This window comes from Limulus polyphemus, unplaced genomic scaffold, assembly GCF_000517525.1.
Source record: "Limulus polyphemus unplaced genomic scaffold, Limulus_polyphemus-2.1.2 Scaffold2769, whole genome shotgun sequence".
Taxonomy (NCBI): Eukaryota; Metazoa; Arthropoda; class Merostomata; order Xiphosura; family Limulidae; genus Limulus; species Limulus polyphemus.
Genome location: NW_013668379.1, coordinates 14,333 through 28,857, shown reverse-complemented (window position 1 = coordinate 28,857; position 14,525 = coordinate 14,333). Strand labels below are relative to the sequence as shown.

At 34.1% G+C, this 14,525-nt stretch overlaps 1 protein-coding gene across 1 annotated transcript in view; it reads right to left on the bottom strand.

Moving 5' to 3' along the window:
* LOC106467861 (polypyrimidine tract-binding protein 1-like) overlaps positions 1-14,525 on the bottom strand; it is a gene marked incomplete at its 5' end in the record, with an annotated part of 42,153 nt that overhangs the window by 15,082 nt on the left and 12,546 nt on the right. The window contains 5 exons of the mRNA XM_013928240.2: positions 1,330-1,422; positions 2,067-2,100; positions 10,590-10,720; positions 11,318-11,383; positions 13,850-14,012. Of these exons, the coding sequence (XP_013783694.1) occupies positions 1,330-1,422; positions 2,067-2,100; positions 10,590-10,720; positions 11,318-11,383; positions 13,850-14,012 (487 nt within the window). The remainder of the gene's footprint in view (positions 1-1,329; positions 1,423-2,066; positions 2,101-10,589; positions 10,721-11,317; positions 11,384-13,849; positions 14,013-14,525) is intronic.

The following is a 14,525-nucleotide window of genomic DNA, read 5'->3' as shown; positions in this document are numbered from 1 at the left end:
TATATATATATATATATATATATATATAATCTAAAGTTTGCTTTTGAATCACTAGCAATTAAGTACCTTTTATTTAAAAAGAGAAAGACATTTCTTATACCACTAGCCCCCCCAAGCAAAAAATAAAAATATTTTATGCTTAATATTATATTGTGTTCCTTGATTCACTACTTAACATCACACATAATTTTCTGCAGAAATATCTATTTATATCACTACGTAAAAGATAATCACTACCTGTAAAAGGCTAATTCCATTTGTCATTCTGTCACTTACAATGGAAGTATACTTGTGAAAATAGCAAGAAGACCTCAGGAAATATAACTTCTGCTTTACACTCAATTGCAGATATTTGCTTTTTCCTTTATCTATGAGAGCTTCTTCTTGTATTGGCAGTGTTGAAGCTGAGCAAAGCTTTTCTTGTCTTTGAAGAATCCATTCATGATTACAAACAACAATGCGTGTGCCCAGAATGGGAAATCTTAGTGTTATTGCTATGCATGCATTTTCTATGAGCAATTTTGGAATCACAAGAGAATATATAGCAAAAAACTTTATTGAACTTCATCCTTGATGTATGAATTTTAGCAATATACTAAGTGCTACAAATTAATTTCTTTTTAACTTTTTTGGCTTGTTTATCTACTTGTTTTTAGTTTTGTTAAAATTAACTGTTAAAGCGTGTGAATTTCTCTAGCTTTATGCAAATATATAAATACAAAAAATATTGAATATTTTCGTATTTAAGCAGGTAGCGACCCCCCTTGACAAAATCCTGGTGGAATACCTGGCCTAGCTCTTAATTTTGGTTTATATACCTTCCACATATGAAATGAAACAGATTATAAACTCTAATTTTTGAGTTGTTATGATTTTATGCATATCTAGGAGAAAAATAATAAGACATTTTATTCCAGTTTGTAATAAAGCATTTTGTTTCTACTATTTATAACTTATATAAACAGTAACTACTCCTAGTAACTGTCAGTGTAAAAAAACGTTTAACAAAAGCTACTGGCAACATGTTTTCATGTTGTACTGATTTTGGCTGGTTTGAGAGATGATAGTTTACAAAGCCAGAGAAAAGTAACTCAAAAACCCCGCATACAAAGGAGATGAAATGAATATAAAAAACTTATTGTGAAATAATACAGAAACTTTACTCTAATAGTAGAGCTAAAACTTTACATAATAAATATTTTACATTTAAAGTGGTTATTCATTATTCAAGCACATTTCACACAAATCCTCAGGAAATAACAAGAAAGTTTTGAATCAAACAGATAAGCTGAAACTGGATATAGAAATATAATCAGTTAAGTTCCTCACCCAGCTGTGCCTGTTGAGGTTCTGCCATTTGAATTAAAGCATTGTCCTTTTTGTTAAACAAAATCTTGACCCGTATAACATCACCATACACTCCTGCACAAATGATATTATACTGGTTATGAAATTAATTGCATTTAATCAACAATATATATTTTTTACTGAATAAGTTAATTAGAAAAAAAAGCATTTTGAAAGTGGTATATAGTTTTAAAACATACAGGTTATCTCTAGGATTGGCTTATATTCATAAGTTATGTTTTATGTTAACCAATACAGCATAGTATAAAAAATAATCTAACAAAAATACATGCAAGAAAATAATGAACTTTTATTAGTAGGTATGTGTTATTTAATAACAGAAAAATATGGTAGATATTTCACTGATTTAGGTTCACAACTGTGAATGTTTGCTTTGAGGCAGTATCGAAATGTATCATATAATTGTATTTATACATATAAGTTAGTAATCAAGTCAAAATCAATTATCAGGAATATTTGTGGAAAATACAGTGACCTAAATCTACTGTTAAATAACTAAACTTCATATTAACATAGGAAAATGTAATTTTTGTACCTTTACATAAATATAATTATAAGAGTAATAATTAATGTTACAATATCCAGTATTTCAATTAAAATCAGCTATTCTGAATAAGTGCCTTGATGTACCAGCAGATTAAAGAAGAATATGAAGAGGAAAAATAAAATAAAGTAGAATGCTGATTCAAAAGCCATACCAAAAAGGATAAAAAGAGCTTCTGGTGTGATCATCTATGGTCAGAGCAACACATGGACCAAGAAGAGTAAAAGGACGAACAGATCGATGCACAAGTCCACATGGAAAACATCAACAGGCCAAGTGTGTAAGAAGAAAAACAAATTAAAGTATGAATTACACAGTACTGATCAGAAAGTGTCTTTTATCATTATTATTTGGAATTAGCAGAGACAGAACATAAAAAACGTTAAAAGCTAGAAAGATACAAACCTTGTGAAGTTAATGCCCTAACTAATGATAAACATGTGGCTGTTATATAAATTTACTAATATTTTCTTACATATATGGTTTAATATAAGGTTAATACTTTACAATACTGTAATAGATTAATATTTCTTTTCACTAACTCTATTTAATGTTTATTTTTATTTGTTGTTTATAATTAATAATATTCACCATCTATTTTAGTGCAATTAGTTACATCAATTTGTACAACAGCATAAAGTAAACAGAGAAATGAATTTATTATTTTTGCTATATAATTTGACAGGGAATAAAAACTTAAATGCTTCTATGAAATATACAAAAATTATGTAAACAGTGTTAGCCAGCTCACCAGTATTGAAACATTGTTAGCCAGTTCACCAGCATTAATTTAGTTTGCATTTTTAATTTTAGTTACAGTCATAGTCAAGTTGACAAAAACCTTTTTACGATTTTAGTCATAGTCAAAGTTACAAAAACCATTTGGAAGTTTAGTCTAAATCTTAGGGGGTGGATGGGGGTAACTTCATCACAGTATTAGCCTGATCAACTAAAATGGTCAGATATTTAGTCTAGTTTTATAATCCATATAATCTATAGAAGTTGTTTTCATCACAGTCTTAATCTAGTCATCTAAAATAATCAAATATTTAGACTAGTCTTAGTCTATGGAAGTTGTCTTGATCACAGTCTTAGACTAGACTTGACCATTTTAGTCAAAATTAGTCTAGCCCTATAGTCTACAGATGGTATCGTCATCATAGTCTTAGTCTATGGAAGTTGTCTTGATCACAGTCTTAGACTAATTGACTAAAATGGTCAAGTATTTAGTCTAGTCCTATAGTCTACAGATGGTATCGTCATCATAGTCTTAGTCTATGGAAGTTGTCTTGATCACAGTCTTAGACTAATTGACTAAAATGGTCAAGTATTTAGTCTAGTCCTATAGTCTACAGATGGTATCGTCATCATAGTCTTAATCTAGTCAGTTAAAAATCGAATATTTAGACTAGTCTTAGTCTATGGAAGTTGTCTTGATCACAGTCTTAGACTAATTGACTAAAATGGTCAAGTATTTAGTCTAGTCCTATAGTCTACAGATGGTATCGTCATCATAGTCTTAATCTAGTCAGTTAAAATAATCAAATATTAGACTAAATGTTTGACCATTTTAATCAATTATACTAAGACAATAAAACAGACAACATCCATGGACTAAGACTAGTATAAATATTTGATTATTTTAGATGACTAGATTAAGACTATGATGACGACACCATCTGTAGACATTAGGATTAGACTAAATACTTGACCATTTTAGTCAACTAGTTTAAGACTGTGATCAAGACAACTTCCATAGACTAAGACTAGTATAAATATTTGATTATTTTAACTGACTAGATTAAGACTATGATGACGACACCATCTGTAGACATTAGGACTAGACTAAATACTTGACCATTTTAGTCAACTAGTTTAAGACTGTGATCAAGACAACTTCCATAGACTAAGACTAGTCTAAATATTTGATTATTTTAACTGACTAGATTAAGACTATGATGACAATACCATCTGTAGACTATAGGACTAGACTAAATACTTGACCATTTTAGTCAATTAGTCTAAGACTGTGATCAAGACAACTTCCATAGACTAAGACTAGTCTAAATATTTGATTTTTTAACTGACTAGATTAAGACTATGATGACGATACCATCTGTAGACTATAGGACTAGACTAATTACTTGACCATTTTAGTCAATTAGTCTAAGACTGTGATGAAGACAACTTCCATAGACTAAGACTATGATGACGATACCATCTGTAGACTATAGGGCTAGACTAAATACTTGACCATTTTAGTCAACTAGTTCCATGGACTAAGACTAGTCTAAATATTTGATTATTTTAACTGACTAGATTAAGACTATGATGACGATACCATCTGTAGACTATAGGACTAGACTAAATACTTGACCATTTTAGTCAATTAGTCTAAGACTGTGATCAAGACAACTTCCATAGACTAAGACTATGGACAGATGACGATACCATCTGTAGACTATAGGACTAGACTAAATACTTGACCATTTTAGTCAATTAGTCTAAGACTGTGATCAAGACAACTTCCATAGACTAAGACTAGTCTAAGTCCTATAGTCCATGTATGTTGTTCTTATCGTAGTCTTAATCTAATTGACTAAAACAGCAAAATATTGTAGTCATGCCTTAATTTTCTGCATATTATTCAAAGGTAGAGCCAGAACAATGGTAATTCCACATACATAACAAAGTCATATAAATAAATAAATCAGAAATGTGAGGTTTATGATAATAAAGCAGAATATGTAAAGCATTTTTGCACAAACCAAAACATTTTCTCAAAAGGCCTCGGTCAGTTAGCTAGCCAAATTGTAAATAAAACTAATAGATTAATGAAGTATTAACCTTATTTAGAGAGAATTCTAGTTTAGTGTACCTGAAGAACTACAAATACTAAGAAACATTAGATAAGAAAATCTGAACTAAATTTTTAAGCAATAGTAAAAAGAGTATTGATGTTAACTAATGATAGGAAATTGAATTTTATACAGCTGTGATGCCTGTTTTTTGCAAACATGAGCAATACACATTCAGCTTCTTGTATATTGAAACAAAAAAAAACACAACAAATCTTAGCAATGTGATTTTTTTTTACTTAGTGATAAAGAAAAAAATTATTTCTAAAAATAATGGATTTTGACAGTCTTCCTCTATGTGTATTAAATATATATATATTTAGATTTACTTCTAATTTTAATTTTCATCAAGATAGTATTGTGTTAGTCATCAGTTTCTCAACAACTGTTCATTGTTGTCTTCAACAAAATATTTAAACAATTTTTGTCTGTCTTTTTAATACCAAGCATGTTGGCTCTTTGTCATACTAGCAATTTTCATCTCTTCACATTGTCATTATTGGCTAAATTTAAAATTAACTCATCAACAAGTATGTTTGTCAATGAAAATCAACACCACATTTATCCAAGATCATACCAGGTAGTCACACACATTCATCCAAGATCCTGCCAAGTAGTCACACACACACACACATCCTGTACTAAAGTATTAAAGAATGACTGAAACATTTTGAGTTTATTCATAAAGATATGATTATATAAGTTATCTTTCTAGGGATAATACAGCTTTGCAGACATGTTAATGCTAAATAATGACTTTGATCTTTGGCAAAGCTCTCTTGGTGGAGGTATAATTAAATGTTTGATACCATCAAAACCTGGCTTCAACCTTAGGCAAATCTATCAGGTGGAGATATGATTAAATGTTTCATTTTTCAGAAATGTGACTCTTTACAAGTGGAGACAAATGACAGTGCCCAAGTGAGAAGTCCAGGGAGACATTTTCTCCTCCTCCCCTTGCTGAAATTGATATTAAGCATGTTTTGGCACAATAAAATGCATTTTCAGATATGTTTGAAAGAGGATTATACACGGGAGACCACACCACTTCTGTACTAGGTATGCTCTTCATCCAGATGTGGTAACGGTTGACAAATCTGGTGGAAAATTATGAGTAGCCAATGGGAGAAAAAACAGTTGGACAATGATCCTAAACAAAATATATTAGAATTTTAATCTCCCTGGTGAACAAAATGTGGTTAAAATAAGGGATGTGCCCCAAGGTGTAGAGTTGTGAGGGCACGACGGACCATACACATCAAGTCAACTGTGTCTAAAACTCAACCACCAGGAACTGACATCCATGCGGGGGTAGGACAATAGGACAAGGATCATATCGTCAGTAAGTAAACTACAATGCAAAACTAAACAGCAGGGAACCAACATCCATGCAGGGGTAGGAAAGAGAATAATACCATCTTCACTTCAAGTTCAGTCAACCGGAGGTAGAAATCTCATAACCAATCTGTGAACATGGCACATGTGAGCAGAATGAAATACATATATATATATACCACTCAAATCAAACAGACTGGAACCACCTGAAATGCAGTAACATCCTTGGCATAAAGACATTGAGGGGTAGCACAAAAGGAAGAAGCAGAGCAACCAACAAGTGCACCCACCATGACACAACACTGGGGTAGTGCACTCGAGGCAAAGTAAGTGAGGGATCAGGAACACCCAGATCACATGTATGATGACTTATGTTGATTGGTTCAGCTCTAAATCCAAAATTCAACCACTGGGAACTGACATCCAAGTGGAGATAGAATGAGGGATCCCAATCGAAGGGGTGAACTGCATTGGTTCAGCTCTAAATCCAAAACTCATCTACTGGGAACTGACATCAATGCAGGTGAAGGATGAGGTATCCCAGTTGGCACAACATGAGTGTGGACAATATGTTGATTGGTTCAGCTCTAAATCCAAAACTCAACTGCTGGAGACCAACTTCCATGTGGGGGTTGGATAAGGGATCCCAATCATTATGACAGCACACTCCAAAGCTGCAACATTTCCATGGACAAACCTGTGCAGAGATAGAGAATCCACTTAGAGGACATCTACTCATCTACACCAGCAGAACACCACCTCCCTGCTCTCAACTGAATGGAGTCTATATTGTTTATATTGTATATCTTTCATTCAGGAGCATACCTCCATGGTCCACCACACCAGTGGCTTGGAACTGGAAAGTGGTAAGGACTCTCTTACTAAACTGGAAAAAACAGGAGAGAAAATGCAGTGTTGAGTCCAAAGGAACATTCACAACAGAGACAGTGCAATGGGTAACCACAAAATACTATTTTGAAAAGCAAACCAAACCTAATTTATACAATCTAAGGAATGGTAGGGATGGGCAGCAATCACCCTCTGCTTTACCCACGACATTCATGGGTTAGTATGGTCTGGAACGGGCATATTTATGAAGCAAATATATCATGAGGAAAACCTATGAGCAATCTTATGGAACAACCCATCTCTAGTTTATGTGATTGTAAAGAACAGTGTGCATTTTGTGGTCATTGAATTATGAAAATGAAGTCAACATGGCTTTAAAGTGCAGGTTTTAGTACAATTCTAAGTGATTAAAGTATACCTAACAGGCACCACTTATCACAGAGCAGGATCCTGGTTAAACCAAGGGACAGACCCCTGAAAATATATACACAACAAAAGAAAAAACCTACCCAGTTACAGTCTCACTGAAGAGTGAAAGATGGCGATAGGTGGAGGACAGTACCCCGAGAAGCAAGAAACAGCTACCCATACTAGATAATGGGAGATGAACGTATGAGGTTCAGTCCCAGTGCTCAACAGATGAAGTACCTCCAACAAACGACGGGGTTGAGATGCTGGAAAAAGGTAAGGTGCCTGACTGGAGTGAAAACACCAGGAACTGATTACAGGAAGAAGGAGGCAAGGTCAACCAAATCACAAGCCACAAGGAAGAAGGGAAAAAATCACGAACAGAGGAGTGGAAAGGGAATGAAACTGTGGGAAATGGAGTCAACAGAAAGAAGCCTTGAAAGCAATGAAGCAACCAGAGCATGTATAGAACAAAGTCACCCAGATCTGACTGAGAATAAAGGTGGAAGATGACAAGAAACAAACTGATGAAAAGACTGACAGAATGAGAAAACTAAAGTTATAAAGTGGATCTAATCCTGTCTGATTGTATTGACAGCAAGGGCAAGCATATGATAAACTGGAGCCCAAAAATAAAAGAGATAATTTGGAATTGAGAAAGGAGTCAAATGCTTCCTGTGGAGAAGTACCCCACAGAAGGCAGAGCCATTGAAAATTTGAGGATTGAGAGGCCAATTCTTGGAAGAAAGTGTGTTGGGACTGGAATGGCAATCTGCAATGAGGATGAAAGCACATGGAACATGACACACTAGGACACGTAGGTCAAATGTGTGATGCAAACAAAGGGAGATCACTGTCTACTGTCTACAACAAAAGAGGAGTGTGCCCTTGGTGAGTGAAGCCATCACCATCGAACAGTCAGAATGAAACATGATTAGTCAAATCCAGACAAGAGGAAGAAAGTGAACTAAAGCATGTTGGACTGCTGGAAGTGCCAGGGCATTAACATGGTAAGACATTTAGTCCATAGACCATTGTCCTGAAGCCTTCAGCTGATCCACCCACACCCCCCAACTTTGGAGAAGAGGATCAGGGATGAGAAACAAATCCAGATGAGTGGAGAGAAAGCAGTAAACCAGATGATGTGGAGGATATGTTAACCCCCAATGCATATATTCAAAGAGAGAAAAAGAGGAAAGTGAAAAGGAGAATCCAAAACCCTACCATGGGTCATGCAGCGTCTCCTTAAAAGAGCGCAAATGTGCTAGACCCAAAGGGAGAAGTGCTTCCATAAAAACCACATCCACCAATGCATTAGAAACTCGCTAGCAGTAAGATATTAACCATGATGGTGTGGATAACAGAAAGCTCCAACAAATGCAGCCGAGACACTCTATAAATAGACAATTGTTAGGTAGGTAACAGAAAAACTTATCCAACTAGAAAATCCAACCACCTGAGGTGTGTGTGCAAGCAGATGAATATGTTATGACCACTCCATTTGGTAGGAGCTAACTAAAGCCAGATGTCCAAATAGTGGTTTTAGTAAAAAAAATGCAGAAGTTGGGTAAATTGCAGATCACCTGACAAAAGACATACAGAACCGAAACAAGTACAAAGGGCAAGGCATGAAATTGGAACCAAATTATGTGGTAAAAAGAAATAACAACCTAAGATAGTGTCCCGAGAAATGAAAAATAAGAACATGTACCATGGGAATTTTCAGTCCTACAGAAATTGCCCACCTGATTATGATGAAAGATATACATTAAAACTGGGAAGAACCAAGAAGTGATTGACCAGACCGATCAATCCAGAACCACAATCAGCATCAAGCATACACGAAGAATGGAAAACCCATACGTATGACAGGTAAAGAACAGGAAGGTGCCAGACATGAAATATGTATAAAGGTGGCAATGTCATAGAATGAAACAAAAAAGCAACTAAAATATATAGAATATAGTGTCACAGAAATCCCACATGAGCTAAATGCACAGGATTAACCCCAAAAAATGGACCAGTGGAGAAAAGAGCCAGCAGTAAGTCCCCATTAGAAGTAGATGGTAAACAAATGGTACGAGACAGTGTCCCACCCCAGAAGAACCTAAAAGCAAAGAAGTCACGTGTTGGGGGAAAGAACTGAAGATGACAAAAACCCCAACATGGAGTGTAGGAGGAGGAAGTGTCCAACAAAATTCCCCTAGATATAGGTGGAATGCCTAAGAAAGGAGGTGGAAGGTAGACATTTCCTGTAGGAGAGTTGATAAAGTAAAATGAAGCTGGAAAACCAGGTAGTGGATAAAATGGATAGGATGAACAGAGATATTTCCCATACAGGCAACAGATTCGAAGTACATAAAATCAAGAAGAAAATCTGCCTGATGGTAAGCTAAGGCAAATTGAACCAAAACCTGTATAGCACAAGGCATGCAAGTACCCTATCCCAAAAGAAAGACAAAAATTTTCCTCATGAAACATAATGTCCAGAGAAAGAGTGGGAAATTATACTGCGAAACGTGTCTTAGAAAAAAAAAAAGCTGAGGTAGACCTAGCAGATTCTGCAGTATAGGCTTGGGAAGGGGAGCCATAATCAGGTGGAGGAAAACTGACAAAATCTAGGTCATCCTAAACAGGTTCAGCAGTTGTAAGAGGAAGGCAAGCAATATCAGGAGAAAGTAGGACAGACCCAGACCCCCCAGGGTTCCACACAAGCTAAAATAATTGTAAGAAGTATAAATTATAAAAAATTATGAAAATGAAATAGTCGATATAATGTAAATTTATGTAAGTGTGTAGTGAAACAAATATATGTATTAGATGTTATGTGTTGAAGAAAACAAGATACTTACCCTAATTATCAACTTACCCAAAAGATGAACTACAGGTAATCCAAAAATAATAGACACTTATTAAGCCTAATCAAACTGTGCAGGACAAAATATATCACTAAACTCTAATTCAAAAAACCCTAACTTAAGAATAAGTATGTACAATATCAGGAGAAGAAGTTTGTGCAGACCCTAGCTCCAGAAGTCCACACAAACAAAGTTAATATGAAGAAGTATAAAAGATTAGTTATTATATTTAGAAATGGTAAGAAAATCCATAACAACTGTCAGTCTAATGCTGGGCTTGCAAGAGCTATACTTGGTGTTTAATCAGTAATCTGGAGTTTCAAAAGCAAAATTCATGCTTAATCTGAAGACTCTAAACCTGCACAGTACCTGTTCATTTAGGTTGCTGGAAAGGAGGACACAGCCGACAACTGGCTGTCCAGGTAGCCGAATCCCAGAGTAACCCAGGAACGAAGAGGAAGTGACAGTAGGTGGTAGGGCAAATCTACCAAAGGGGATTGCTAGAGAGTTTTCAATATATGCATAAGAAAGTAATATGTTGTAAACAGTAAATAATCAGTTACAGCTGAATTGTTAATGTTTGAAGACATCTTAATAATCTTCCAAATATTGAGATTTTAACTCTAGAAAACTATTTTTCTTGTACTTATTTCAATTTTGAGTGAAAGATTATTTCCGAATCCCTGCCTTTACTATATTGTTAAGGAATATTTTACATTTTTAAGGCTGTTCTATTATATCAGAGAAATCCAGAGTGCAATTATGAAGAAATTATGTATACAAGTAATGAAAAATGATAAATACATTTATGTTTTGAGAAGAAAAGCACATGAAAAAAGGCAGCTACAGTTATGAATTTATAAACATATCACTGATTGATTTCTAATGTCATTTTAAATTAATTTATAATTAAAAGAATCAAAACAAAAGTAGCTATGATCTGAGTTTTTCGGCTTATATCTTTAATTTAAAGACTAACAAGCCACTTTAACTCTTTCAAACTCAGAAATAGTTGGGGTAGGTTCCTTTAATGTTTAAAGTGAAATATCAAAAATGTTAAATGTATAAGCAATTGTTTTAAAGCTAATAAATCTTACCTCCATAACCAGATGCTAGAGGAGAAGCAAGACCTGATGCAGGGTTGAACAGAGATGCCATGGAACCTTAGTTACAATAAGTATTTTTGTCAGTGTTAATAATTTGTCCTGACAAATTTATACTAAAAGTATACACTTTTATCATAAAATGCTTTTCTTTCTATCAAATATTAAAATGCAGCTTTATAAAAACTAGCTCAAAAAATCTGGTTCAAGTTACAATCACAAAACTAGCCTCAGCTTTTTTCTTGTAAGGTAGCATTTGTTTTGAAAAATCTGGTTCAAGTTACAATCACAAAACTAGCCTCAGCTTTTTTCTTGTAAGGTAGCATTTGTTTTGAAAAATCTGGTTCAACATGTAGTGAGTGCATTAACATGTACAATACCTGCTAAATTATTTCCATGTACCTCTTACAAATATTCATGTATAGCAATTAGTAAGCATACTGAGCACTTATAAACAAAATACAACAGTTTAAATTTCACTATGTTTAACAAAATGTGTTACAATTGATAAGAAAAATAAGGCTGAAAAGGAAAGATTAAGATAGTTCTTAAACTTTATATTTTAATGTTACTATTTAGCATGTATACAACTTCTAAACAGCATAATAACATTATATATAAAAATGTGAAAACAAAGCTAAACTCTAAAATAAATTATCAAGCATATACCTGCTCTGTGAAACACAATAACATTATAAGTGCTTCTAATTTAAATCAGAAGATCATCGTGGCTTTGATCACGTGTCCACGAATGTGATGATTGAAACACGTTCTGTATAAGAAATAGAGCTAAGTAAATTTACATCCTGCCGCAGTTCATGTGTATATGTAATTCAAGGTAGAAAAAGCTGGCCTATACTTTCATAAAGAATGCTTTCAAACACTTCCAACATAGAATAACAACCTAGAAAAAAAAACCTCAAGCTGAATAGCTACCATATACAGATCGAAAGAAGATCACATGATACACTATTTAAATTCTGCAAAGGAAAATACAATGGAAAATAGGAACATGAACAACCAAACTCAGGCACAAACAAAAATCTATTCATATACATTGTGCTCAAACAAAATTACAAAAATGAGGGAAATTTTGGAGTTTGGTTCAAAAACAAAACACCACATTCTTATTAGAAACCCACCTATTTGCTTGTTTCAGGATTTTTGTGGAAAGCTATACAGGGTTATCTATACCTAACTGTCCATAAATTTGAACTGACAGACTAGAAGGAAGCTACTTTTGTAAGACTGAATAGTAGAATTTGACAGTCATTCCTATAGCTTACCAAAGGCCCCAAAATGTGGAAAGTATTTCTGGGACAATGGAACATGATCCAATTGTTGTCATTGTTGTTTTACCACAGAGAAACACAATTGGTTATATGTGCTCTGTCCACTGTGTGGAATGAAACCATGGACTTCAGTATTGTAAGTCTGCAAACTTACTCCACCAGAGATCCAACTGATTGGAAATATTAAACAAGCTCAACTTAACAGTTAAATAAAAACTTCTAAACTTACCACAACCACACTCTCAGAGCATCTGAACTCTGAGGAAATGCAGCTGTCACATTCTCCATCACTTTGATATGTGGTTATGTTATCACATCCACTGATTTAAACTTACCACAACCACACTCTCAGAGCATCTGAACTCTGAGGAAATGCAGTTGTCACATTCTCCATCACTTTGATATGTGGTTATGTTATCACATCCACTGATTTAAACTTACCACAACCACACTCTCAGAGCATCTGAACTCTGAGGAAATGCAGTTGTCACATTCTCCATCACTCTGAAATGTGGTTATGTTATCACATCCACAGATTTAAACTTACCACAACTACACCCTCAGAGCATCTGAACTCTGACAAAATGCAGCTGTAACATTCTCCATCACTCTGAAATGTGGTTATGTTATCACATCCACAGATTTAAACTTACCACAACCACACCCTCAGAGCATCTGAACTCTGACAAAATGCAGCTGTAACATTCTCCATCACTCTGAAATGTGGTTATGTTATCATATCCACTGATTTAAACTTACCACAACCACACCCTCAGAGCATCTGAACTCTGAGGAAATGCAGCTGTCACATTCTCCATCACTCTGAAATGTGGTTATGTTATCACATCCACAGATTTAAACTTACCACAACCACACCCTCAGAGCATCTGAACTCTGAGGAAATACAGGTGTCACATCCTCCAACTGTCACTTTGAATGTAGCTACAATATCACATCCACTGCATATACATATTAATCACTGCCTACAAACAACATAAAAAAATTGTACTGACAAAAACTAAATGTCAGTATATAAAACAAACATTGTTTTAAACATTTTTATAGAAAATAAATAAAAACTCCTTATCTTTAGCATGAAAATGAATAATAACAACAGAAATTTCTTTTGTAAACCAATCTATTTTCTCCTGTATTTATAATGAGAAAAATTGTAGGATTTCTGGATTTTCACAGATTTGTATGAAAACTAAATGAACCACTTGTTATAACATACCTGCTATTCCCATAGAATCTAAAGTTGGGTCACCACTCATCAAATTTGGGTTTGTGAAGTCCCTGCTTTTCTCATTGTTATATTTAACATTTAAGTTGGTCAGTTTGGAGTACTCAATTCTCAGAGTGCAGCAGGCATTGTAAATGTTCTGTCCGTTCAGAGTCTGCCAAAGTTAAATTCAAAGAGCCTTATAAACTTATATTATTATACTTAAAATACAAGCTAAAAAAACCAATTTTTGAAACATGTATAAAAAGGATTTATAAAGGATAACCTGATAGAAATTACTTTGTTCGAGATCTGAAGAAGATTCACGTAACGTTTCTCCAACAGAGAAACCTTCCAGTAGGTTGTGCATCGTAAATACAAATTACCAACTGATCATGAACTTCAAATAATTTTATAAACATTCTGTTCATTCAGATTCAATAAGGTTCTGGAGAAAACAGGTCTTATAGAACTGAATACATGTGTTTGTGTGTTTCAATACTTAAAACATACTTACCTCCTATACCAATATATAGTGTTAAAAGTGACAACCTATATATATATATATCATTGCATATTTCTTTTGGTGGTGGGAAGAATGTTTTTCTCTTTTAAGTTTTGTTTTACTACATCATTAGTGATAGGTTGCCATCTTAATACTATATATATATATATATATATATATATA